This window comes from Pimephales promelas, chromosome 2, assembly GCF_988280905.1.
Source record: "Pimephales promelas chromosome 2, fPimPro1.hap1.1, whole genome shotgun sequence".
Classification (NCBI taxonomy): domain Eukaryota; kingdom Metazoa; phylum Chordata; class Actinopteri; order Cypriniformes; family Leuciscidae; genus Pimephales; species Pimephales promelas.
The window spans coordinates 15,748,725-15,772,916 of NC_142770.1; the positions used below are offsets into that span (position 1 = coordinate 15,748,725).

The following is a 24,192-nucleotide window of genomic DNA, read 5'->3' on the forward strand; positions in this document are numbered from 1 at the left end:
GGCATTAAAGTTCGGGTACCTTAAGCAGGAATACATTCTCAGCTGCAGCACTGATTAAAACCTTGCTGCTGATCTTTATGCCAGCTCTGGCCAGACCTTCCTGGTGAAGACCACTGAAGAGCAAAGTAGGCATATTTGTAGGCATAGCTCTGGGTCCTTGCTAAATCAGGGACTAAAAGTGCAAAAAAAAATACACATATAGTACTGTAGAAAAATATCCTTTTATCACTAGTAAAATTAGATTAGCTACTTACGAAGATTCACACGTTGACTTGCTGAAACATCAGAAAAGGAGTAATATTCATTTAAAAATGTCCTACAGTAGTAATTTTGTCAAATTATGATATGCTATGATATGCAATCAAATTATGTCATTTAAAAGTTGTAGGTTACTTACCCACAAGAGCAATAGTCAAGGCCAATACAACAGTTCTCATGATCAGCGGTTGTGCAAAAACACCATGTCTGTTTTAAAGTCAAGCTTTTTCTGGCCAAATACTGATCTCAAAATGTATGATTAACCAGTTGTTTAGCAGAACCAACCGGTTGTGTTTCTCCTGACAGCTCATTGGTCTAACTTGGCAATCCAGTAGAACCTGGACTTTAGTGCTCAATCCTGTAATACTCTTGTATATATATATATATATATATATCTATTTATATAAAGCATGTTATATTTATTATATATAACTCAAAGTAATTATATTTCTTTTATTTAGTACTTGTGAGCAATCAAATAGTTAAAAAAAGGCATAGTATCTCTCATGTACAGTCAAACTATTGCAAAAAGATTTCTTACATGAAGCAGAGGTATCATTCTGAAGGGATGACCAGCTGAATATACATTATTCTGCCTATTGAGCACATTATTCGGCTTCTTACCAAAAAACAAAAATTAACATGAAATATTGATTTAAACTGTAATTATTTTATTATGCAATTAGAGAAAGAGTGTGGAGTGATACTTGTGTGGGATACAAGTGGAAATCGGTAGCTGGGGTGTGGACAACAATGAATTATGCAAGTTATATAGGTAACACTTTACAATACGGGTGCACTAATATGCATTAATTCATGCTTAACTAATGCACAGATAATCATGAGTTAATGTATACTAAAGAAGAACTTAACCATTAATTAATTAATGATTACTGCATCAGCAACTAATAAAGAGTCTAAATGATTAATAGATTAAGTAATACATGAAATGCTATTAATTCAATGTGTCATTGTGTATTAATTCCTTAATAACATATTTTATTAACTAATAGTGTAAATTAATGTGGTAATTAGCACAATTATCCAAAGCTATGCACTTCAACTTCCAGTTGCACTTACAATGAAGTAATTAATCATATATGAATGCATATTAGTGTACCTGTCATATTATCTGGAAGTTGAAATACAAGGCTTTGGCTCATTCTGGTAATTAACATATTAATTAACACTATTCGTTAAAAAAATTAGTTATAGAATTAATCCACAATTACATATTAAATTAATAACAATTCATGTATGAACTAATACATTAACCTTACAGACTCTTAATTAGTTTCTAATGTGGTAATCATTAATGAATAGCTTAGATAATCATTAGTTACAAATGAATTCAGTATTATCTGTGCATTAGTTAAGCATGAATTAATGCTTAATAGTGCACCCATATTGTAAAGTGTTACCGTTATATATCTCAAATGCAATAATATGATTAGCTCACTAGAGGGTAACAGTGTGTTATTTGAACATGACAGTGGAATAGTGGACATCCTCAGTTTCTCTGGTGTATGTTTCATATAAGGCTGTAGGGATTGAAGATGCATCTTTTGTTTTAAAACTAATGCTGGAATATTGAATGTCTTGATTGTCAGCATCTGCTTTCTGCATGAGGTCAGAGGATGCAGCATTATCGTGCACCGAGTCATACTGTTGGGGGAAACACAATAAAAAATAAGAAAAGTTACATTTTTAAATAAATGTGTGTAAAACTAAATTTAGAGTCATCCATTCTCACCAGCACCTCCTCCTTTTCAACCTTGTGGGTTTTAGACAAGGCACATCTTCTCCTCCTTAAAGAAATACAACTATAAAGTACACAGTGGGGCCCAAATTCAATTAAAAAAATAATAATAATGTTTTTATTACAAATTATATTAAAATATTATATGGTAACTCTTTCTATGAAGCCTGTATTTATAATACATCCCAAAGCATCATAAAACATGCATCATTCATGCCTTATATATTGCCAATAATCATAACAACAGGTACAATATATTATAATACTTACCTAATTGTGGTTATAACGTTTAAGAGTACAATGCATTATAACAGCCTGGATTTATAATGCATCATAGGGGTGTTCTTAATGCATTATAATACACACCTTATATAGTGTGTTGTATAATTATTAAATAATTGTAACAACATACCTATTTGTGGTTATAACTCTCAAGTATGATCATCATAATTTATAACACACAATGATTGTATTTTATATATCCCATAGTTTAGTATCTTTTACTTTCCCAAGTCTCATATCTTGACATTGTTTACTTAGATCTGCAAAGTATCACACTTCATTTTATGAGTGATCTATAGTGCAAAACTGTTAATTGGTTAACAAAAGGTTTCCGTACTATACGGTAAAGAACTGTGATAGATCTCATGGTACATTTAATACCGTTAAATTTACAGTTTTTAAAAGTGAAAAAGTGAGTGAAAAACTCATTGTATAATTTACACTGAAAAACCATCCCACAATTCCCTGTGTGACACTTCACATTTTATGTATTTTTGTTGAAATAACTATGTTTCCTCATAGTTTTCTTTGTTTTTTTAATCAGTTATGAAGGGTTTTATGTTACATTTAATGTTGTTAAATTAATGTTTACTGCATTTTTTTTAATATTCCGTGTGTGTTACCATGATTAACTTTTTATTTAATTATAAACCTTTTTGTGGAAGATCTGCTTGTGTTTTGATGAGCTTTGATTGATCATGTAATTCTCATCACTGGTGTGATGATTGTTGGTTGTCAGTGTATTACAATGGTACAAAACAGATATCACAACTTTAATAGGTTGGTAAATTAACATTATATCAGATATTGAAATACGGTTTATTGCTGTAAATTGTGATGCAAGTTAAATCTGTAAAACCAATAACGTTGCTGCCATATTTTTGACGGTAAAGTTCTGGCAACCACAGCTGCCGTTTTTTTACCGTAAAAATTACGGTTTTATTTTTTACAGTGCACTTCTAAATATCAATTAAAAATGTTTGAAGTGTTAAAAGTGAGTTTTTATTTTATTTTTTTGCTTATAAACATATTAATGGCACAGGAGAAATTACACTCTATTTACCACAAACAGGGCATGAATATAACATGATTTGCATTGTGAATGTATTGTTCTTTTGTACTTTTCCTCATAAAATTTTATTTTGACCTTGAGTGAAATGCCTTATAACCACGTCATGATAATAATAATAATAATAATTCATTACATTTATATAGCGCTTTTTTTTTCTGGAAACTCAAAGCGCTTCACATAGAGGGGGGGGGGGGGGATCTCCTCAACCACCACCAATGTGCAGCATCCACCTGGATGATGCGACGGCAGCCATATTGCGCCAGAACGCTCACCACACACCAGCTTACTGGTGAAGAGGAGACAGTGATGAAGCCAATTGGTGTATATGGGGATGATTAGGAGGCCATGATGGAAAGAGGCTACTGGGCAAATTTGGCCAGGATGCCGGGGTTACACCCCTACTCTTTCGAAAGACATCCTGGGATTTTTTATGACCACAGAGAGTCAGGACCTCGGTTTAACGTCTCATCCGAAGGACGGTAATATGATATCTTATGGCTGTTTGAAAGAAGGCTTAACTTTTTACTTTACTTAAAGCAGACAAAGACCACTTGGAAATACCAAATTAAAAAGCTTTTTAGATGTTTAAAATAAAACTTTACTTTAAGCAGTAAAAGACCAGATGAAGTGTGATACTGTCATGAATCGCGCCTCTGTGGCTCTCTCCGCTCAACCCAGAGCTCCATCTCCTGAGTACTGAACTCCATTTCCCATAAGCCCCGTACCTAGGTCTAATCACCGACACAGGTGTTCCTCATTTACCTCTCCATATAAGCAGCCCTCTGACTCTGTATCAGTGCGAAGTCTTGTTTTGCCCCGGCGACATTTCTGAGCGGTTCTATACTGATTATCTGGATTGCCCGTGTATCGACCCGTGACTGTTCTAGGACTTTGATTCTCTGTTTGCTGCCTGCCCCGACCCTTGCCTGTCTCTTCTGGATTACGATTGTTGCCGCCTGTCCTGACCTCTGCCTGGTATTGTTTATGCTCTGGATTACCTGCTCTATATTGTATGCTGATCGTTGACTTCTGCCTGTCTGACCATTCTTAATAAATATACAGTATACTGCGCATGGATCTGCACGCTTCTGACTCTGCTTCACAGATACTATGCATAGGCTATCTAAGTGAACAATGTCAAGATATGAGACTTGGCAAAGTAAAATAGGGGATATATAATCCATTATAACTTAAGTGGATAAAATTATGTTCATTGTGTGTTATAAATGATCATACTCAATAGTTATAACCACAGGTATTATTGTTGTTATGATTATTTATGATATGATACAATACACTATAAGGCATTATGTGTGTATTATCAACGCATTCTCATCCTTTAGCGTCATATAGGTGACGCTATATAACAAAACGGCGCTATACTACGCACATGGCACCCGTTACACGCGCTGTGATGGGTAGGTTTAGTTGTGGGGAAGGGTAGGGTAGTCTCATATATGGTAAAGGATTTATGACGCCTTGGGTTCGCGTTATATTAACGATAAAGGGTGCTATGTGCGTGGTATAGTACCTTTTTGTCATATAGAGTTTTATGTGACACTAAAGCATGCTTCGTGTGTTATAATGCATTGTACTCTTAAAAGTTATAACCACAAATAGGTACGCACATATTATAATGTATTGTACCTGATGTTATGATTATTTATAAGATGATACAACATATTATAAGGTTGTTATAATACATTATAACAGAATCTTAAATATTTCTAATTACTTTAGCTCATAATTTTAGGTTTTTCAAAATCCTTCAACCTAAAACAAAATTTACTGACCTATAACACAGGACTCCTATGAACGTAAGAGTCAAAAACCCACACAGTACGACTACAGTGTTGCGTAGTGCTGTGCTTTCCTTTCTGTCTGTAAGCAATAAATAATCATATAAGAAACACTCAGACTGCTGCAATCATTTCAGACTAAAGCACATGTGACATGTATCATGAGAGAAGTGTCACCTTCTACAGCACAGGAATACTCCTTAAGATCTTCATTGATGACTGAGTCCAGGTACAGCTTGTTGGCTTTAGTGAATCCATCCGTTACCTGCCGTCCGTTCTTGTACCAGCTGTAAGTATGTTTGTTGTTCAGGGTGCATTTAGTTGAACAGCTTAATATCACTTCCTGTCCCTCTGATATAATGTTTGGGCTGCTTATCACTGTCGTATCTGAAAAACAGAGTTGAAGTATTTCAAGTTGGGCCTAACATTGATTTTGACTGACATGGAAAACAAAATCTTCAAATGTGTATAGTATAGACCATTTCACAAGATGTAAACAACACTGGTCCAGAAGCACTTCCTGTTTCAGTTTTTTTAACACTACATAAAAGGTGGGATAAAATACAACCAACAGAACATTTAAAACTGAATCAAAAAGTTAAACAAACATCTTTAAGATGTTTTCTTTACATGTGAAATAAAGAAAACAGTTACAAACTGAAACAGGAAGTGCTTCTGGACCAGTGTTGTTTACATCTTGTGAAATGGTCTATAGTATGTATAGTATAGTATAGTATAGAATAAAATGGAATATAGTTGATGGCAGTAAATTTTCTGTGAATCTTCTAATTAAAATGTTACCAAATCCATCATGATCAGTTTACCTGTGACAGTAAGCATGACTCCAGGTGATCCAGAGTATTTTCCTTCTGCTGTGTCAGTGATGATCCTGAATCTATATTCTCCAGAGTCACTCATCTTGAGCTCTTTGATTCTCAGTGTGTTTCCCTCATACTCCACACGACCAGCAAACTGATGCTCCTCACGCAGATCATTGAAGTCACCAGGCTGAACGTAATGCCAGAATGTTTTATTTAGAATGTAACCAGAGGGATGTGAGTATGTGCTGGAAATATCTACTGTTGAGCCCATCAAAGCACAGACACTTCTAGAGGAGTAAGACACATCCCAGCAGCCACTCTTAGAAATACCTGAAAGAGTCACAGATGAACATGTAAAACTCACACTTACTTTAAAACATGTTTAAATATACACATGGATGAACAAACTGTACCGCATTGTGTGTATTATTTGACACTCACACACAGAAGAGGAGTGATGTTTAAGGTTAAAATCAAGACCACAGGAATATCTGCCAGCCTCTGTGCTGGGTGACACAAGTATGTTGTTAGACCATGTATATTTTAAATACTTTCCATCCTTCATCCAGGAATAATACCCATGAGTGGTGCAGGAAGAATCACAGGTCAGTTTTATACTCTGATCTCTCGGGTCTGTTGTTGCAGGATTCATTCTCACCTGCAAGTCTGAATTATAGTAAAAATAAGAAATATTTCATCACATGACAAAAGAAAACAGCTGAAGCGACGAGAATCTAGACTCAGTTTCACCTGTGACTGTTAGATTGACGGCGACTGAGCTGAGACGTTTAACTCCATCCTTCATGATGAACATGAGCTGATATTCTCCAGAGTCTCTCTCTCTCAGGTCTGATATTGTGAGTGTTGAACGGCCGTATAAGACCTCCTGCTTCACCCGTCCTGAGTAGTCCGAGTCTAAAGTCAAATCTTCAGGTTCATCATTCTTTCTCCAGTTTGTACTTTGTTTCTGGCTGAACCAGAACACAGTTTTGATGTTGATGTGGGAGAAATGACAGCTCAGTGTCTTCTGAAACTCCTTCACAGAACAAATATTCTCTTGATCACAGGACACAGAGAGGAGGTCCAATGTTACAAAGCCTGAACAAGAAAACATTTTATTACTGAGATGAAGTTTACATACAGACAGAGGAGAGATCCTCAATTGTTACAATCCAGAGTCACCAATCTGCTGCTCACACACACCACCATGATGATCAATTTAGGTCAATTTTAAATATTGTCAAAAAAGTTTTTTTTTTTTTTTTTTTTTTTTTTACATGTAGCATCTGGATAAATTCGTCCGTTCATCTGAACACAAATAATGCACACTGCTTCTGAAATCCAAAGCTTTTACACTCTGAACTCCAGGACTCACAGCAATCTATATTACCGGCATGGTGCACACATGTCTGGGATTCGATTGCTTTCTGACTACATTTACAACTTTGCGATCCTCTCCAGAGACCATCGTGCACTCCTCTCTACTCACTTTGGCCGAATCAAAGGAATTCCAAGCAAGATGTGACGCAAGGTTGTGTCATTTTCCTTTGAATATGGCCATGCACTATTGTACTGAATCAGACTATACAGTATATATTCTGAGTAATGCACTGATATTTAATGACATTTAAAGCAATCTTGATGTTGAATGATTATGAAGTGGTGCACTATTTAATAATGAGATGTAATCAAAGTGCTGAAAGTATTCTTTAGAAATGTTAGCCCATATTGATAGGATCGCATCTTGCAGTTGATGGAGATTTGTGGGATGCACATCCAGGACACAAAGCTCCTAACACAGTCTCATCCCAAGACGTCATATAACTGATGCTTTTGACCATACGTCAACATTCACCTTTTTAGGGTACCCTTAAACGTCGGTTAGATGACGATCCTGGGGCGTCATTCAACTGACGCTTTACCTTTAACGTCAGTTAGGTGACGGGGTAGGTTTAGGTCTGGGGTAGGGTTAGAATTCGATAACGTCAGCTAACCGACGTTGGTACCCTAAAACGGCGGATGTTGACGTATGGTCAAAAGCGTCAGTTGTATGACGTCTTGGGATGAGACTGCGCTGAATCTCCCGTTCCACCACATCCCAAAGATGCTCTATTGGGTTGAGATCTGGTGACTGTGGGGGCCATTTTAGTACAGCGAACTCATTGTCATGTTCAAGAAACCAATTTGAAATGATTCGAGCTTTGTGACGTGGTGCATTATCCTGCTGGAAGTAGCCATCAGAGGATGGGTATGGTGGCCATAAAGGGATAGACATGGTCAGAAACATTTAAACATTGCATTTAAATGAACCCAATAGCTTGTTTTCATATGACGTCACGCCACTGCGTTGCCATGGCGCGAAATGCAGATGGAGGGCAGGAAGTGATTTTCTATATTTAGGAAGTACTATAACACACTCAAAATGCCTATGTTTTGCGTCGTTTATGGTTGCTCAAATGGATCAAACCACGAGGAGTTTTTGTCGTGTGCCAAAAGTTGTTGTTCAGAAGGGGGGAAAATACAAGAAATTGACAGAAAAACACCGGGAAAAATGCCTAGCAAACCTACGTCTGCGGTTGGGAGGAGCCGAATGGGAAAATGCCTGTGTGTGTGTGTGTGTGTGTGTGCAGTGATCACTTCGTCAAATGTGAGTTAATACATTTATGTGGCTTATAATTACATTATTCAGGTGTTTAAATAGACTTATGTGGCTGTTTGTGTAACGTACCAGTTTCCGAACTTTGTAAAGTCAGCCTCGATGGCAGGAAAATCTCTCAATTCAGTTAAAAATCGGTCCTCTTCATAACGTAAGGATCACGTCCAACATATGTTTCAATTTTCTGTTTATATATGTCTCTTGTAATAGCGTCTAAAGTGGTACAGTATGGATTTTCCTCCATCCCGTCCATTGTGCTCTTCACTCCTTGCCCTCCATCTGCATTCCGTGCATGCGTCAACACAATCACGTGACTGCAAACCCCCTATTGGCATTAAGGGGCCTAAAGTGTGCCAAGAAAACATCCCCCACACCATTACACCACCACCACCAGCCTGCACAGTGGTAACAAGGCATGATAGATCATGTTCTCATTATGTTTACGTCAAATTCTGACTCTACCATCTGAATGTCTCAACAGAAATCGAGACTCATCAGACCAGGCAACATTTTTCCAGTCTTCAACTGTCCAGTTTTGGTGAGCTCTTGCAAATTGTAGCCTCTTTTTCCTATTTTTAGTGGAGATGAGTGGTACCCGGTGGGGTCTTCTGCTGTTGTAGGTTGATTTGATAATTACATTAATGAGAAATTGAACAGGTGTTCCTAATAATCCTTTAGGTGAGTGTATTTGTGATGCTTGGAACCAGTGTTACTTAATGCTTAAGTCCTGTTTTGTATAGGCTAGGGTTTATGTGTGGATGGCAAGCCACTAGGCCTCGAAGTGAAGATTTAGGTGCAGTAGGAAGCTCTGAAGCCGCTCCCTTCCACACATTAATACTGATCTCATAAACTTTTCTTCTGACTCATTGGACTCTGCCCGGTTTGTGGATTGTGTGTGTGAACTGATGTGGCTTCGAGCACTGATCGTTGAGTATGAATTCTGAAACTGCTTGTATATGCTCATTTACAACTTTGTCAATATTGTAAATGCTTGTTGTCTTGTATCACTATAATACAATCTCTAATGTGGCACAATCGGCAACCTTGTGTCTGTGTTTCATTAAACTTCGCCTTTTCCTCCTTGAGCCCAACCTAGTTCATTTCTGATACTGGTCTACTATTTTTATTTACTATTGCAGCACTTATGCATGCTACATACCGGTATACGCAGTTTTCATTTATTGACTCTGTCTATTGCTCATATTGCAAAGTACCTAAAATGTTCAATCTAAGCTACAAACTTTACAATTGATGATACCTTAAATAGCATTTTTATAGAAAAGGGAAGTTATTTTTCATGGACAGAGAAATTGCCTTTCTTGAGAGTCTATAAGAAGGATAACTTTTCTTGAGAGTTGATGAAAGATCGTACAGTCAGTTTGCTGGACCAACAGATTAATCAATAACAAATTAATTCCATTAATGGTTATCCTGACAATCTATCTATTCTAGACAATTGATATATTAATATTTAATTGTGATTGATTATATATATATATATATATATATATATATATATATATATATATATATATATATATATACTATTGATCTTTTTTTGCCTACCTGTATGGATAATTGATTATAATACATTCTATTTAGTTGTCCATACTAAGGAACATTACATTGGCAAAGTATCATTACTTTACATTAAAACCTGACCGATGAGAATAAGACAGTAATTGTCAAACCTGTATTGTGCAGCAGCAAGAGGATCAGAGATAAGAGTCTGGAGTTCATGTTCTTCACTTTCTGTACATTCAGATTCAATGAAACACACAGAGCTGCTCGTCCTGAGAGAGAAAAAAGACACAGTCATTGAGTTTGACTGAAACACTTGAAGGGTCTTTACAGTCAGAATCATAAATCATTAAACAACCTTCAGAAGATCATGCTTAAAATCATATTTAATTTAATGTTTCAATGCAACAAACGATTGGATTTACCTACATTACAATTTGCTGTCTTTCTCGGGGTTATATTTTCTGTCTGTTTTAGAATTTGTGCAGACTTTCTGGTCATCTTATTTCCTTCCCTTTTCTTACTAACTCACAAAAAAAGGAGATGCTTACGCTTCAGAAAATGTTTACTGTCAAACTCAGCTCAGGAAGTCAGCATTAGCCATTGTCACATGATCTTATTAATCAGTTTAAATTAATTAAATATTGAGATTTATTACTTTCTATATTTTTTAAGTAAAATTAGACATAAATCTAAACAGACAAAAAATAATATTTAAATATTCCAGAACTGCATAAATTAAAGGCAAATATTATATAATTATTTCTCCTTAAATCACTTTTATTTTATATTTTATAGGCACATTATGGGAATATAGACATATAGGCAGGATTATGGGAAATAATCCTGCCTATATGTCTATAGTTGAGTCCGAGTCAAGACAGAGACCAAAGTGAGTTGAGTCTGAGTGGAGACCGAGACCAAAGAGAGTCGAGACCGAGACCAAAGTGAGTCGAGTCCAAGTCGAGACCAAGACCAAAGAGAGTCGAGTCTGAGTCGAGACCGAGATCAAAGAGAGTCGAGTCCGAGTCGAGACCGAGAGCAAAGGGAGTCGAGTCCGAGTCGAGACAGAGACCAAAGAGAGTCGAGTCTGAGTCGAGACAGAGACCAAAGAGAGTCGAGTCGGAGTCGAGACAGAGACCAAAGAGAGTCGAGACCGAGACCAAAGTGAGTCGAGTCCAAGTCGAGACCAAGACCAAAGAGAGTCGAGTCTGAGTCGAGACCGAGATCAAAGAGAGTCGAGTCCGAGTCGAGACCGAGAGCAAAGGGAGTCGAGTCCGAGTCGAGACAGAGACCAAAGAGGGTCGAGTCCGAGTTGAGACAGAGACCAAAGAGAGTCGAGTCGGAGTCGAGACAGAGACCAAAGAGAGTCGAGTCGGAGTCGAGACAGAGACCAAAGAGAGTCGAGTTTGAGTCGAGACAGAAACCAAAGAGAGTCGAGTCTGAGTCGAGACCGAAACCAAAGAGAGTCGAGTCTGAGTCGAGACAGAAACCAAAGAGAGTCGAGTCCAAGTCGAGACAGAGACCAAAGAGAGTTGAGTCCGAGTCGAGACAGAGACCAAAGAGAGACGAGTCAGAGTCGAGACTGAAACCAAAAAGGTTTCTTGATACTTGAATTCCATAACTTTTTGTCAGCACTGCCTGGAGATAATCTGGTTCAATTTTAGTGAAAATCGGACGAACCGTCTAGGACGAGTTCGCAAAAGTAGGTTTTTTGGACCATTCAAAATGGCGGCCATATTTGTATGACAGAAGATGACGTCATGGGATGTGATCGAATCGTCATGTGCTCAGGGATAAGATGAAAAAAGACTTATGTTGATAGGCCTCACGGTTCCAGAGTTATTAGCGCAAAATTAGTCAAATTTTGGACAGGTGGTGGCTCTAGAGGGATTGATTTTGAGATGCCAAATTTGCACTGGTGACTTTTGAGACTATCCTCTATCAGTGTGACAAATTTCACAACTTTCCCGCAAGCGGTTCTATGGGCTGCCAAAGACTCCAATGGCGGAATAATAATAAAAATTATAGGAACGCTAACATCGCTCCACAACATCGGTGCTTGGCCCCTAATTAACATACAGTAATAATCATGACATATTTTGAATGGGACTTGAGTGGACTTGGAATAAGTCAGAGTCCTAATCTGTTCGAGTGCTTGTCAATTGCGAGTCCATGACAAGACAGAGACCATTAAAAAAATGGTTTTGAGTTCACAACACTGCTGAGAACCCCTGCCAAAGAGTGTCATCTCTTTCAAAGACATTTTGACACTGGCAGCTGATGTTTTTCCCCTAATCTTTTTAAAAATATAGTTTTTATAATTGAAGTCAGTTGAAAAAATGTCGTCTAAGCTGCTTTGTCCTCAATCCCCATCACCAGTTTTTGACAAATTGTTAAAATATTTCCCACAATAAAAGGCATCATTATTGTTGTTACAGTTCTTCTACTGAAATATAGACCATTTTGCAAGATGTAAACAACACTGGTCCAGAAACACTTCCTGTTTCAGTTTGTAACTGTTTTCTTTATTTCACCTGTAAAGAATTTTTTTTAAAGATGTTTGTTTAACTTTTTGATTCAGTTTTACATGTTCTGTTGGTTGTATTTAATCCCAGCTATTATGTAGTGTTAAAAAAAACTGAAACAGGAAGTGCTTCTGGACCAGTGTTGTTTACATCTTGCAAAATGGTCTATAAAATGAAAGCGCACACTAATACAATAAAGAAATCATAAGATAAAGATACACAGTACACAAACACCCATCATTAGGAAGTATCAATAAATAAATACCTTTATTTTATTTTTTTTATTGAAGGAACATCTTACATTTAGCAAAAGGAGGAAAAACATGGATGACTAAAACCTGTACAATCGTTTTGTTTGATTATGAAAACTGGGCAGTGATTGATAAGTCACTGGATATGACATCACTGATGTTGCTGCTGCTGACAGTTCTGACTGTTGCTAGGTGATGATCTCACAATGGAAGAACACAATGACATCACTCCACCAGCTCTGATGGACAGACAGCAGTTGAACAGATGTGGAACATGAGATTCTGAAACAGACGAATAGAAAGACATTAAATACATTTACAATGTTTCTCGTTGCATGTCTTATAACAGATTCTTTATATAAATCATTTCTCACCTTCACTTTTGTCTTCAGTTTGGCTTTGAGATTAGATGCATTCTGATGAAAAAGCTGTTGAATCATAATTTACAATCTTATAATCTGAATTCATTTAATTATATTCTCTGTACATCATGCAATTGTGAATTCTCTGGATGTTTTACTCACCACATCCACAGAGCCGCTATAATGAGAAACTGAGGTAAAAACACCAGCAGAATGACTGTATAATGGCTGAACGCTGTGCTGTCCACTGGACCGTCACAACACAAAGAAGTGAATTGAATCATGGCCATCAGAGAAACAATCATTTCAGACTAAAGCTCATAAATCATGAGAGAAGTGTCACCTTCTACAGCACAGGAATACTCCTGAAGATCTTCATTGCTGACTGAGTCCAGGTACAGCTTGTTGGCTTTAGTGAATCCATCCGTTACCTGCCATCCGTTCTTGTACCAGATGTAAGTATGATTGATGTTCAAGGTGCATTTAGTTGAACAGCTTAATATCACTTCCTGTCCCTCTGATATAATGTTTGGGCTGCTTATCACTGTCGTATCTGAAAAACAGAGTTGAAGTATTTCAAGTTGGGCTTAACATTGGTTTTGACTGACATGAAACAAAAATAAAAAAAAATCTGTGAATCTTCTCATTAAAATGTTACCAAATCCACCATGATCAGTTACCTGTGACAGTAAGCATGACTCCAGGTGATCCAGAGTATTTTCCTTCTGCTGTGTCAGTGATGATCCTGAATCTATATTCTCCAGAGTCACTCATCTTGAGCTCTTTGATTCTCAGTGTGTTTCCCTCATACTCCACACGACCAGCAAACTGATGCTCCTCACGCAGATCATTGAAGTCACCAGGCTGAACGTAATGCCAGAATGTTTTATTTAGAATGTAACCAGAGGGATGTGAGTATGTGCTGGAAATATCTACTGTTGAGCCCATCAAAGCACAGACACTTCTAGAGGAGTAAGACACATCCCAGCAGCCACTCTTAGAAATACCTGAAAGAGTCACAGATGAACATGTAAAACTCAAACTTACTTTAAAACATGTTTAAATATACACATGGATGAACAAACTGTACCGCATTGTGTGTATTATTTGACACTCACACACAGAAGAGGAGTGATGTTTAAGGTTAAAATCAAGACCACAGGAATATCTGCCAGCCTCTGTGCTGGGTGACACAAGTATGTTGTTAGAGCTTGTATGTCTTAAATACTTTCCATCCTTCATCCAGTAATGATGCCCATCAGTGGTGCAGGAAGAATCACAGGTCAGTTTTATACTCTGATCTCTCGGGTCTGTTGTTGCAGGATTCATTCTCACCTGCAAGTCTGAATTATAGTAAAAAAATAAGAAATATTTCATCACATGACAAAAGAAAACAGCTGAAGTGACGAGAATCTAGACTCAGTTTCACCTGTGACTGTTAAATTGGCGGCGACTGAGCTGAGACGTTTAACTCCATCCTTCATGATGAACATGAGCTGATATTCTCCAGAGTCTCTCCCTCTCAGGTCTGATATTGTGAGTGTTGAACGGCCGTTCAAGACCTCCTGCTTCACCCGTCCTGAGTAGTCCGAGTCTAAAGTCAAATCTTCAGGTTCATCATTCTTTCTCCAGTTTGTACTTTGTTTCTGGCTGAACCATAACACAGTTTTGATTTTGATTTTGGAATAAGAACATATCAGCTCCACAGGGCTTTTGCTCGGAGCACAAACATCTTTACGGGTCACAGAGAGGGAGTCCAGTGTTAGAGAACCTGATGAAAAAGAAAACACTTAGACCAAAAAGTTGATGAAGGAAAGATCCTATTATAACAACCACATGACAGCAGTTTTGATGTTGATGTCAAAGAAATAACACCTCAGTGTCTTCTGAAACCCCTTCACAGTACAAATATTCTTTTGATTCATGGGCGTAGGAGCCATTATACGTGGCTCCTCAAATTTTTTGGCTGTGCACTCGTAATGACAAAATGACAAGGATGTTAAGGATAAAAGCAGGTTTAGAACTTGCCTCATTGAAGTCAACAGGGTGCGACTTTTAAAAAGAGGATAACACGGTGTAGGCAACACGTAATTTTACTGACAGCACTCCAAATGTACAAAAAAAAATTAGCTCAGTTTTAAAATTGACTGGAGTTCTCCTTTCTTAAGAAAAATCCAGGTCGTGTACATTTTTATTTTTTTTATTTATTTTGCATATAGCATATTTTGAATATTCAAACCCCTTCTAAAAGTGACTGTATGATGTTGACATCTATCTATTCACACCGAGGACAACAGAGGGACTCACACACACAACTATTACAAAAGGTGAAAGATAAGTTAAGTTAAAGATAAGTTAAAGTAAATGACAATATCGACAATACAAGACAATGTCTGTTGTTGTTCATTACAGTGTGCTTTTATTTGTTCTGGTCCATTGTTCTGATCTGGTCAATGTCACTTTTAAATGACCGATTTCTAAAGAAATTTTGAATCAATAAGTATTGTAATTGTATTTTTTACTGATTAAATGTTAATATACAGTGTTTTTTTCAGTCAGTATGCATTATAGACGTTAAGATATGTAATGTAACCCTAATAAATCTGTTGATGTGAAAAACAAAACTTGGTTTAATGATTTATAATTTATTTAAAATAATTAATAAGTCAACAAAATATAAACTGGAAAGTTTGAGATTAGTCTGTTTGTCTTTTAAGTTACCTTTACTTAGTTAATTCAATGTGAAGACCACATTAGGTCAACTCAATTAATTAAGTTTGAATTTTGCCATTAATCAAAAAAACGTACGCAACCACTTTCCTCAAATAATTTGAGTAGTCTCAACTTATTAGGGTTTACAGTGTACATATATATATATATACACTGATCACTTTTTAGTCAACTGATCACTTTTTACAATCGCTTTACAAATGTTTAGGGTCATATTGACCCCCAAACACCACAAGTGTAAACAGGAAACGAGGAGAACATTAGGGTTAAGTTAAAACAATCACTTTTGGAACATGTTAAAGATAATTAGAGCCACGTTTAAATTAAAAGCCGACAGATGAGAATAAGACAGTAATTGTCAAACCTGTATTGTGCAGCAGCAGCAGGATCAGAGGTAATAGTCTGGAGTTCATGTTCTTCACTTTCTGTACATTCAGATTCAATGAAACACACAGAGCTGCTCGTCCTGAGAGAGAAAAAGACACAGTCATTGAGTTTGACTGAAACACTTGAAGGGTCTTTACCGTCAGAATCATAAATCATTAAACAAACTTCAGAAAATAATAATTAAAATGACAGTTAATGTAATGTTTAAATACAATGAAAGATAGATTTACCTGCATTACAGTTCGCTGTTCTCAGAGTTGTATTTTCTGTCTGTTTAAGAAGCTTTGCAGACTTTTCTGATGATCTCATGTCCTTCCCTTTTCTTATTAACTCACACATAAAAAAAGAAAGGGGATGCTTAAATTTATAAATATAGATTTTTTGTCTATTTAGATTTCTATTTAATGTTTATTAAAAATATGAAATGACACAAAACTCAACTAAAACTGACTTTCAAAGTTGAGTTTGATTGATCATTTTCTAAAATCATTCAAACTCAACTCAGGTAGACAGTTTTAGTTGATTTTTTCCCCCTAATTTTAATAAACATTAAATACAAATCTAAATAGACAAAAACATATTTTAAATATTCCAAGACAGTATAAATTAAAGGCAAACATTATTTGATCATTTTCCTGAATTAACTCTGTGAATCATAAGTTTAATGAAACACACACATTTATATATTAATGCAGTCAGCAGATGCATTTTTTCTTACATTTTATGTTGAGCAACAGTAGCTCATAATTTCCAGAGTGAATCTCTTGAAAACATTCCACTACACTCCTCCCTTAGTGTCGACTCATTGGTAATTAGTAACCCATAGATTTTAAGGTTGTTAAATCACATTTTATATTTATAGGCATATGACAAACCATTGCATTTGACTAGCACGTATCTTGACTCAAGATAATCCAGGACACATTATGAGGACCAGCATTTGTCTTTTTTTTTTTTACATTACATATAATTATTTGAACATTTTTTAATTTTCCCCATTTTTTTTTTGATGATGAAGATGATGAACAAATGTTGAGAAACAGCATTTATTTGAAATAAAAATCTTTTGACAATCTGACATAATTTATTAGTTTAATCTAAAGACATACACGCAATTTAAGCAGGCAATAAAAGTGTTTGATAAAAACATGCATTATAAAGATTATTACTCATGTCACTCATTACAAAATCCTCCATATTTTTGAATAATTTAAGAAAAATTCTGTTTTAAACTACAGAAAAACCATAGACATTTGGCAAGAGCAAAAGCTTGTTCACAATATGGCTGTAGTTCAGTTAGTAGTTTTTTTAATAGCGGGTCTAAACGGGTCTACTGAACTTCACAGATTCATAGTGAACATCATCTGACGTTGAATGTACAGTAGTAGGTGCCAAAGATGTGTTCTTCACGTGAGACTGTTTGAAAATAATAGTTGAATAATGAACGTCCTGATCTTTCATGTGAAGCACTTCATCCTGTGTACAGACCATAGATAAGGGTTCAGCATTATCATAGAGTGTTGCTGAACCCGACTGAGAGTTAAGGGAGAAAAGAGAGCATAATACAAAATATAAGTGACAGAACACAAAATATTTTTAATAACCTGTTTGGTCAGACGCTCTCACCTGTACAACATCCTTAGCGTCTTCGTGCTGTTGAGATGAATTATTCCTTCTCCTCCTGTTTAAACTGCATCATGTCAAAAGAAAAATATTTTTTAATGGGGTTCAATGTACTAAAACAAACTATACATTTTAAAACTCAAAATTTCCTCCCAATCCAAACAGACTTACTGAAATGAGCTGTTTTTGCAGCTCGTTTCAGTAAGTCTGTCAGTAAGTCTGTTTGGACTTACTGAAACGTTAACCGACATTAACCGACATTTATACAATCACCACACGCATTTATACAACAGCAATGACTTTGCCCAAAAAATCATGGTAAATCAATTAAGCCATGACGATAAGTAGAATAGAATAGGGTCAAGTTTGTGTTGCTCCTGATGGGTAAAAAACATTTTCATGATTTGTAATCACAACATTTTTTCTTTTGTCAAATCAACTTAGATTATTTATCAGATAACATAATATTCTGAGTTTATGGTGATTAATTTAATCTCCTTCATTGTATTAACTCAATTTTTCCATTTTAATGAACTTAAAATTTTAAGGCAACCAGGTTACTTATTTTTTTTAAGTTAAACCAACAATATTTTTTACAGTGTACTGCTCTGCAGATCGTTCTGAAGGATCTCAAGAGTTGGAAAGACTTCAAATGGACCCTGATTATTTGAGTCTGACTGTAACAATTAGAGAGAGCAGCATTCATGCGTACAGTCCATGAGAAAGCAAAAGAGGATGTTTGAACCGAAGGCTTGAAGAGGCGGTAACACTTTAGAATACGGTTCCTTCGTTAATGAATAACTACACAAGAACCAATGAGTAACACAATATTAACTATCTAGTAACTATTATTAACTAACAAGAACCTCTGATTAATGAACTAGTAAGTAATAGCGCACAGACGAAAGTGGTAGTTCACTATTAACTAATCAATAACCAGTGTTGGGAGTAACGCATTACAAAAGTAATACATTACAGTAACATATTACTTTTTGCTGTAACGCAGTAGTGTAAGGCATTACTAATCAATTTTCAGTAATATTTTACTCGTTACATGTTCAGTGAGGCTTGTATTACAGTTGTATTACAGTGTATTGTCTGCTTTTACTTCTTAAAGGCAACAGACTATGTGAAAGTTTTAAAGCAGTCTTTTAGTGCCAGTTCAGAGCGGTCGCGTCTGTAACATTGTTTTTTCCTCATAAATGCGAACATGAAAACTAAAATAAAATGAATATTTTAAGTTCTATGGAGACTGGAGAGCCAACCCTTCCTCATCCGATTTGCGCAGTGTAATTAACAGAATTACAAAAAATATATTTTGCCTCCTATTTTTTTGTCACGCATGAATGTGTGTCTTTTCCCTAATATTAAAAATAAAACATAGACTGATATTTGTCTAATGTCTGGAGTCCTTTAAGGAAGTAGCCTATATACGTTTCAATACATGTATTTTCTGAGAATTTTTATTTCAAGTTTTGACTGCAAATGTCATGTCCATAATGCTGGACTTCCCCAATTTTAAATAATTTATCCTCAACTAGTTTTGTGTTGTAGGTCTATGTATTTTATAATGTTAACTTCAAATAATACTAATAGCCTAATTTAAAGATAAGGCAGCATTGGATCTGGACGGTAAGGAGAATAACGCTGGAGTTGGAAGAGGTGTGTCGCGATTCTGTAGGTTCGTTGATCTGAGTCGTGTGGCGAATCGCGATTTCGGTTTCATATTGCATATCGTTACAGCCCCAAAGTTAAGTTCTACTTAGTTATTTTGGTGAAAGTAACTCAAAAGTAATACATGAGTAATGTAACGCATTTCAATTCTGGGACAGTAATATTGTAAGGTAATGAATTACTTTTAAATAACAGTAACAAGTAATACCTAATGTATTACAGTTTGGAAGTAACTTGCACAACACTGTCAATAACTAACTATTTTTTTAATACTTCCCAGAGAACTACTGAAAAAGTTTATTAACAATCTAGTAACTACTATTAACTAAAATAAACTCTTATTAACGAATTAGTAAGTAATAGCTCACAGATGAAAGTGTTACTAGATACTTCTGTGGGAATTACTAATTATTTGGATTCGTATTATAAAGTGAAGATCATTGGAACGAACTAGTAATTACTCAAGTGTTACTACATGATCTAGTCATGATTTGTGCAACCGTTTGAGATTTTTGGAGAACTTTAGTATACTTTTAGAAAATGTCTTTAGTAATACTTGAGTCATTACTTGTTAGTTCCAATGATCTTCACTTTATAATACAAATCCAAATAATTCCCATAGAAGTATAGTAACACTTTCATCTGTGAGCTATTCCTTTACTAATTCATTAATAAGAGTTTCTTTTAGTTAATAGTAGTTACTAGATTGTTAATAAACTTTTTCAGTAGTTCTCTGGGAAGTATTAAAAAATAGTAGTTATTGATTACTTAATACTGAACTACCACTTTCGTTTGTGCGCTATTACTTACTAGTTCGTTAATCAGAGTTTCTTGTTAGTTAATAATAGTTACTAGATTGTTAATATTGTGTTACTCATTGATTTTTGTGTAGTTATTCATTAACGAAGGAACCGTATTCTAAAGTGTTACCGAATACATAATAGAAACATTTTTTTACCTATACCACAGGACTCCTATGAATGTAATGATCAGAAACACGGACAGTGTGATGACAGCGATCAGTAAAGATGTTTTCCTCTTTGGACTTTCTAGTATAAGACACAAGTTACAGATACACAAATATTTAAAATACGCTTATAACATTAAAACTTTGATTACATATCAAGTACATCAGGTGTCACCTTCTACAGCACAGGAATACTCTTGAAGATCTTCATTGCTGACTGAGTCCAGGTACAGCTTGTTGGCTTTAGTGAATCCATCCGTTACCTGCCGTCCGTTCTTGTACCAGATGTAAGTATGATTGTTGTTCAGGGTGCATTTAGTTGAACAGCTTAATATCACTTCCTGTCCCTCTGATATAATGTTTGGGCTGCTTATCACTGTCGTATCTGAAAAACAGAGTTGAAGTATTTCAAGTTGGCCAAACATTGATTTTGACTGACATGGAAAACAAAAATACAAAAAACTTCTGTGAATCTTCTAATTAAAATGTTACCAAATCCACCATGATCAGTTACCTGTGACAGTAAGCATGACTCCAGGTGATCCAGAGTATTTTCCTTCTGCTGTGTCAGTGATGATCCTGAATCTATATTCTCCAGAGTCACTCATCTTGAGCTCTTTGATTCTCAGTGTGTTTCCCTCATACTCCACACGACCAGCAAACTGATGCTCCTCACGCAGATCATTGAAGTCACCAGGCTGATCGTAATGCCAGAATGTTTTATTTATAGTAGAACCAGAGGGATGTGAATATGTGCTGGAAATATCTACTGTTGAGCCCATCAAAGCACAGACACTTCTAGAGGAGTAAGACACATCCCAGCAGCCACTCTCAGAAATACCTGAAAGAGTCACAGATGAACATGTAAAACTCAAACTTACTTTAAAACATGTTTAAATATACACATGGATGAACAAACTGTACCGCATTGTGTGTATTATTTGACACTCACACACAGAAGAGGAGTGATGTTTAAGGTTAAAATCAAGACCACAGGAATATCTGCCAGCCTCTGTACTGGGTGACACAAGCATGTTGTTAGACCTTGTACGTTTTAAATACTGTCCATCCTTCATCCAGTAATAATACCGATCAGTGGTGCAGGAAGAATCACAGGTCAGTTTTATTCTCTGATCTCTCGGGTCTGTTGTTGCAGGATTCATTCTCATCTGCAGGACTGAATTAAAGTAAAAATAAGAAATATTTCATCACATGACAAAAGAAAACAGCTGAAGTGACCAGAATCTAGACTCAGTTTCACCTGTGACTGTTAGATTGACGGCGACTGAGCTGAGACGTTTAACTCCATCCTTCATGATGAACATGAGCTGATATTCTCCAGAGTCTCTCTCTCTCAGGTCTGATATTGTGAGTGTTGAACGGCCGTATAAGACCTCCTGCTTCACCCGTCCTGAGTAGTCCGAGTCTAAAGTCAAATCTTCAGGTTCATCATTCTTTCTCCAGTTTGAACTCTGTTTCTGGCTGAACCATAACACAGTTTTGATTTTGATTTTGGCATAAGAACATCTCAGCTCCACAGGGCTTTCAGTCGGAGCACAAACATCTTTACAGGTCACAGAGAGGGAGTCCAATGTTAGAGAACCTGATGAAAAAGGTAACACTTAGACCAAAAAGTTGCATTGATGAGGGAAAGATCCTCTTTTGACAACCATGAGACAGCAGTGGCATCTCTCCTTCGTGTTTAAAATATTTTGATATTAATTATGATAAGACATTGATACTCTACAAACCATTAACATAATAATCTTACCCGAGATGTGTAGAAGTAGGATCAGTGATATGAGTCTGAAGTCCATGCTTAAAATTTGACAATATTTCACTTGTTTGTCCAGAACGAAAAAAAAAAAACAAAACAAAAAAATGTGGAGAGAGGCACACATTAATCATTTATCTAAATAACTCCTTCATGAATTGTATTTGTTTAAAGTTAGAACATAGTTAAGGAAATGTCAATTTAACAATTTTCTTAAAACAAATTTTAATGAGAGATTTACATACTTACATGTTGCAGATTTCTCCAGCTTTGAAGAAGTTGTGTGCTGTTGCAAAAGTGTTGTGAATGTCTAAAAAAAAGACCAGGCCAACAGATGTTAATATTTCCTTCCTTTTTCTGAAGCTGAACCTGAGCATCTTCATGTTTTATAGCTTTAAGTTCACTTTTAGGCTTTACATTTCCCAAACAGTCGAGTCAATGACAAATCTCGTTTAAAACATGATTCAAATTTACAGAAAATAGTTTTTTTTTTAATTTCATATGTTTTTGAAAACCGTTCTTAACAGTTAATTGAACGATTTTTGACTTATCGAAAATATTTTCTAAGATGGCTCCTGTCTGTATAGATGAAGTGAACTGTCTTCATAAAATGTCTTCTTATTAAATGGTCTGTACACTTACAAAGTTCTCAATGCTTTGTTTTGCGTGTATGGAGCCTCATTATGTTACTGCGTTAGTATGGGGCTATTTTGAGCATTGTTAGTGTTCTTTTTACTTAGTCAATGCCCCCATTACTAGCATTATACGGTAAACAGTTTTTAGAGATAAAACTGGTAACACTTTACAATAAGGTTCGTTAGTTAACATTAGTTAACTAGATTAGTTAATATGAACTAATAATGAATAGCACATATACAGCATTTGTTAATCTTTGTTAATGTTATTTTCAACATTTACTAATACTTGATTAAAATCTTGTTAACATTAGTTAATGCACCGTGAACTAACATGAACAAACAATGAACAGCTGTATTTTCATGAACTAACATGAACAAAGATGAACAAATGCAGTAACAAATGTTTTGGTCATGGTTAGTGCATGTTAGTAAATACATTAACTAATGTTAACTAACGAACCTTATTGTAAAGTGTTACCATAAAACTCTTTACATTCGATTATCATGAAAACAAATCTCAGAGAACGATTGACTAGGTACCGATGTTTTATTAGACCAAAGGTTCATTGTTCGCCAGAGTTCTCCTTTAATGAAACGTCATATGATGAAACAATTAATTCATAAAAATTCAGTTTTTGAGGAGTCGCACCACATGACATTTTACAACCTAAAATAATCTTCCTTTGTCATAAACAGATTTCTGATATTTAGAGACTAGTAAGTCTTTTACTAAAATCTGTTGACTTTAGCAAGCCTTGTTCCATTATACATGGGAAAAAGCAATTTACATGTTTTCTCTCCAAAGTTTGTATGCCTGTAACTCAAGAACTATTAAAGATATCGTATTTAGTGCTGTCAATCGAGTTAAAAATATTAACTTATTCATCGCACTTTTTCTGTAATTAACATTAAATATATTTTAATATTGTAATACTTTCACATTGAATCTAGTAAGCTCAGATTCGTGCTTTGCTTGTAAATAAATTCTGAATGATCTAACGATAATATGAAGATATAATGACAGTTGGATAATGTATTTATATATTTAAATAGGCTTACTTACCTGTTCTCTGCTGACTCTGAGAGTTTG

The 24,192-nt window shown here is 35.7% G+C and overlaps 2 protein-coding genes and 1 pseudogene across 6 annotated transcripts; all 3 read right to left on the bottom strand.

Moving 5' to 3' along the window:
• LOC120492977 (vitellogenin-like) overlaps nucleotides 1–437 on the bottom strand; it is a 198,579-nt pseudogene extending 198,142 nt beyond the window's left edge.
• Nucleotides 438–1,334: 897 nt separating this feature from the next.
• Nucleotides 1,335–16,852, bottom strand: LOC120492981 (sialoadhesin). Of its 4 annotated transcripts, none has more exons than XM_089116873.1 (14): nucleotides 16,657–16,852; nucleotides 16,404–16,505; nucleotides 14,739–15,080; nucleotides 14,428–14,652; nucleotides 13,990–14,316; nucleotides 13,653–13,862; nucleotides 10,339–10,440; nucleotides 6,742–7,089; nucleotides 6,433–6,657; nucleotides 5,995–6,321; nucleotides 5,348–5,557; nucleotides 5,165–5,252; nucleotides 2,018–2,081; nucleotides 1,335–1,923 (listed from the first exon to the last, which is right to left on the bottom strand). In XM_089116873.1, the coding sequence occupies exons 1-14, from the start codon at nucleotides 16,763–16,765 to the stop codon at nucleotides 1,735–1,737; spliced, it is 2,868 nt and encodes a 955-aa protein (XP_088972999.1). In that variant the 5' UTR covers nucleotides 16,766–16,852; the 3' UTR covers nucleotides 1,335–1,734. The 4 variants fall into 4 exon arrangements, with proteins under 4 accessions (XP_088972999.1, XP_088973004.1, XP_039547260.2 ...); XM_089116878.1 differs by having other exon boundaries at nucleotides 2,018–2,066; nucleotides 16,657–16,851; XM_039691326.2 differs by having other exon boundaries at nucleotides 2,012–2,081; nucleotides 16,657–16,851.
• A 604-nt stretch (nucleotides 16,853–17,456) lies between these two features.
• Nucleotides 17,457–24,164, bottom strand: LOC120492982 (uncharacterized). 2 transcript variants are annotated; one of them, XM_089116919.1, is made up of 10 exons: nucleotides 22,714–24,164; nucleotides 22,462–22,530; nucleotides 21,952–22,293; nucleotides 21,780–21,867; nucleotides 21,643–21,707; nucleotides 21,205–21,531; nucleotides 20,866–21,075; nucleotides 20,682–20,772; nucleotides 18,053–18,116; nucleotides 17,457–17,959 (listed from the first exon to the last, which is right to left on the bottom strand). In XM_089116919.1, exons 2-10 carry the CDS (start codon nucleotides 22,505–22,507, stop codon nucleotides 17,747–17,749), a joined length of 1,446 nt encoding a protein of 481 aa, XP_088973045.1. In that variant the 5' UTR covers nucleotides 22,508–22,530; nucleotides 22,714–24,164; the 3' UTR covers nucleotides 17,457–17,746. The 2 variants fall into 2 exon arrangements, with proteins under 2 accessions (XP_088973045.1, XP_088973034.1); XM_089116908.1 differs by having other exon boundaries at nucleotides 21,643–21,867.
• Nucleotides 24,165–24,192: the final 28 nt, after the last annotated feature.

What these genes read in the sequence shown, in the direction of transcription:
- LOC120492981 (XM_039691326.2), bottom strand. Translation starts at nt 16,765, where the DNA reads ATGTGTGAGTTAATAAGAAAAGGGAAGGACATGAGATCATCAGAAAAG. An exon ending in CGCCAATTTAACAGTCACAG is followed by an intron (nt 14,653 to 14,738) that starts GTGAAACTGAGT and finishes ACTATAATTCAG; the next exon opens with ACTTGCAGGTGAGAATGAAT. An exon ending in CTTGCTGCTGCACAATACAG is followed by an intron (nt 7,090 to 10,338) that starts GTTTGACAATTA and finishes TTTCTTGTTCAG; the next exon opens with GCTTTGTAACATTGGACCTC.
- LOC120492982 (XM_089116908.1), bottom strand. Translation starts at nt 22,507, where the DNA reads ATGGACTTCAGACTCATATCACTGATCCTACTTCTACACATCTCGG. An exon ending in GTATTCCTGTGCTGTAGAAG is followed by an intron (nt 20,773 to 20,865) that starts GTGACACCTGAT and finishes GTCTTATACTAG; the next exon opens with AAAGTCCAAAGAGGAAAACA. An exon ending in ACGCTAAGGATGTTGTACAG is followed by an intron (nt 17,960 to 18,052) that starts GTGAGAGCGTCT and finishes CTTAACTCTCAG; the next exon opens with TCGGGTTCAGCAACACTCTA.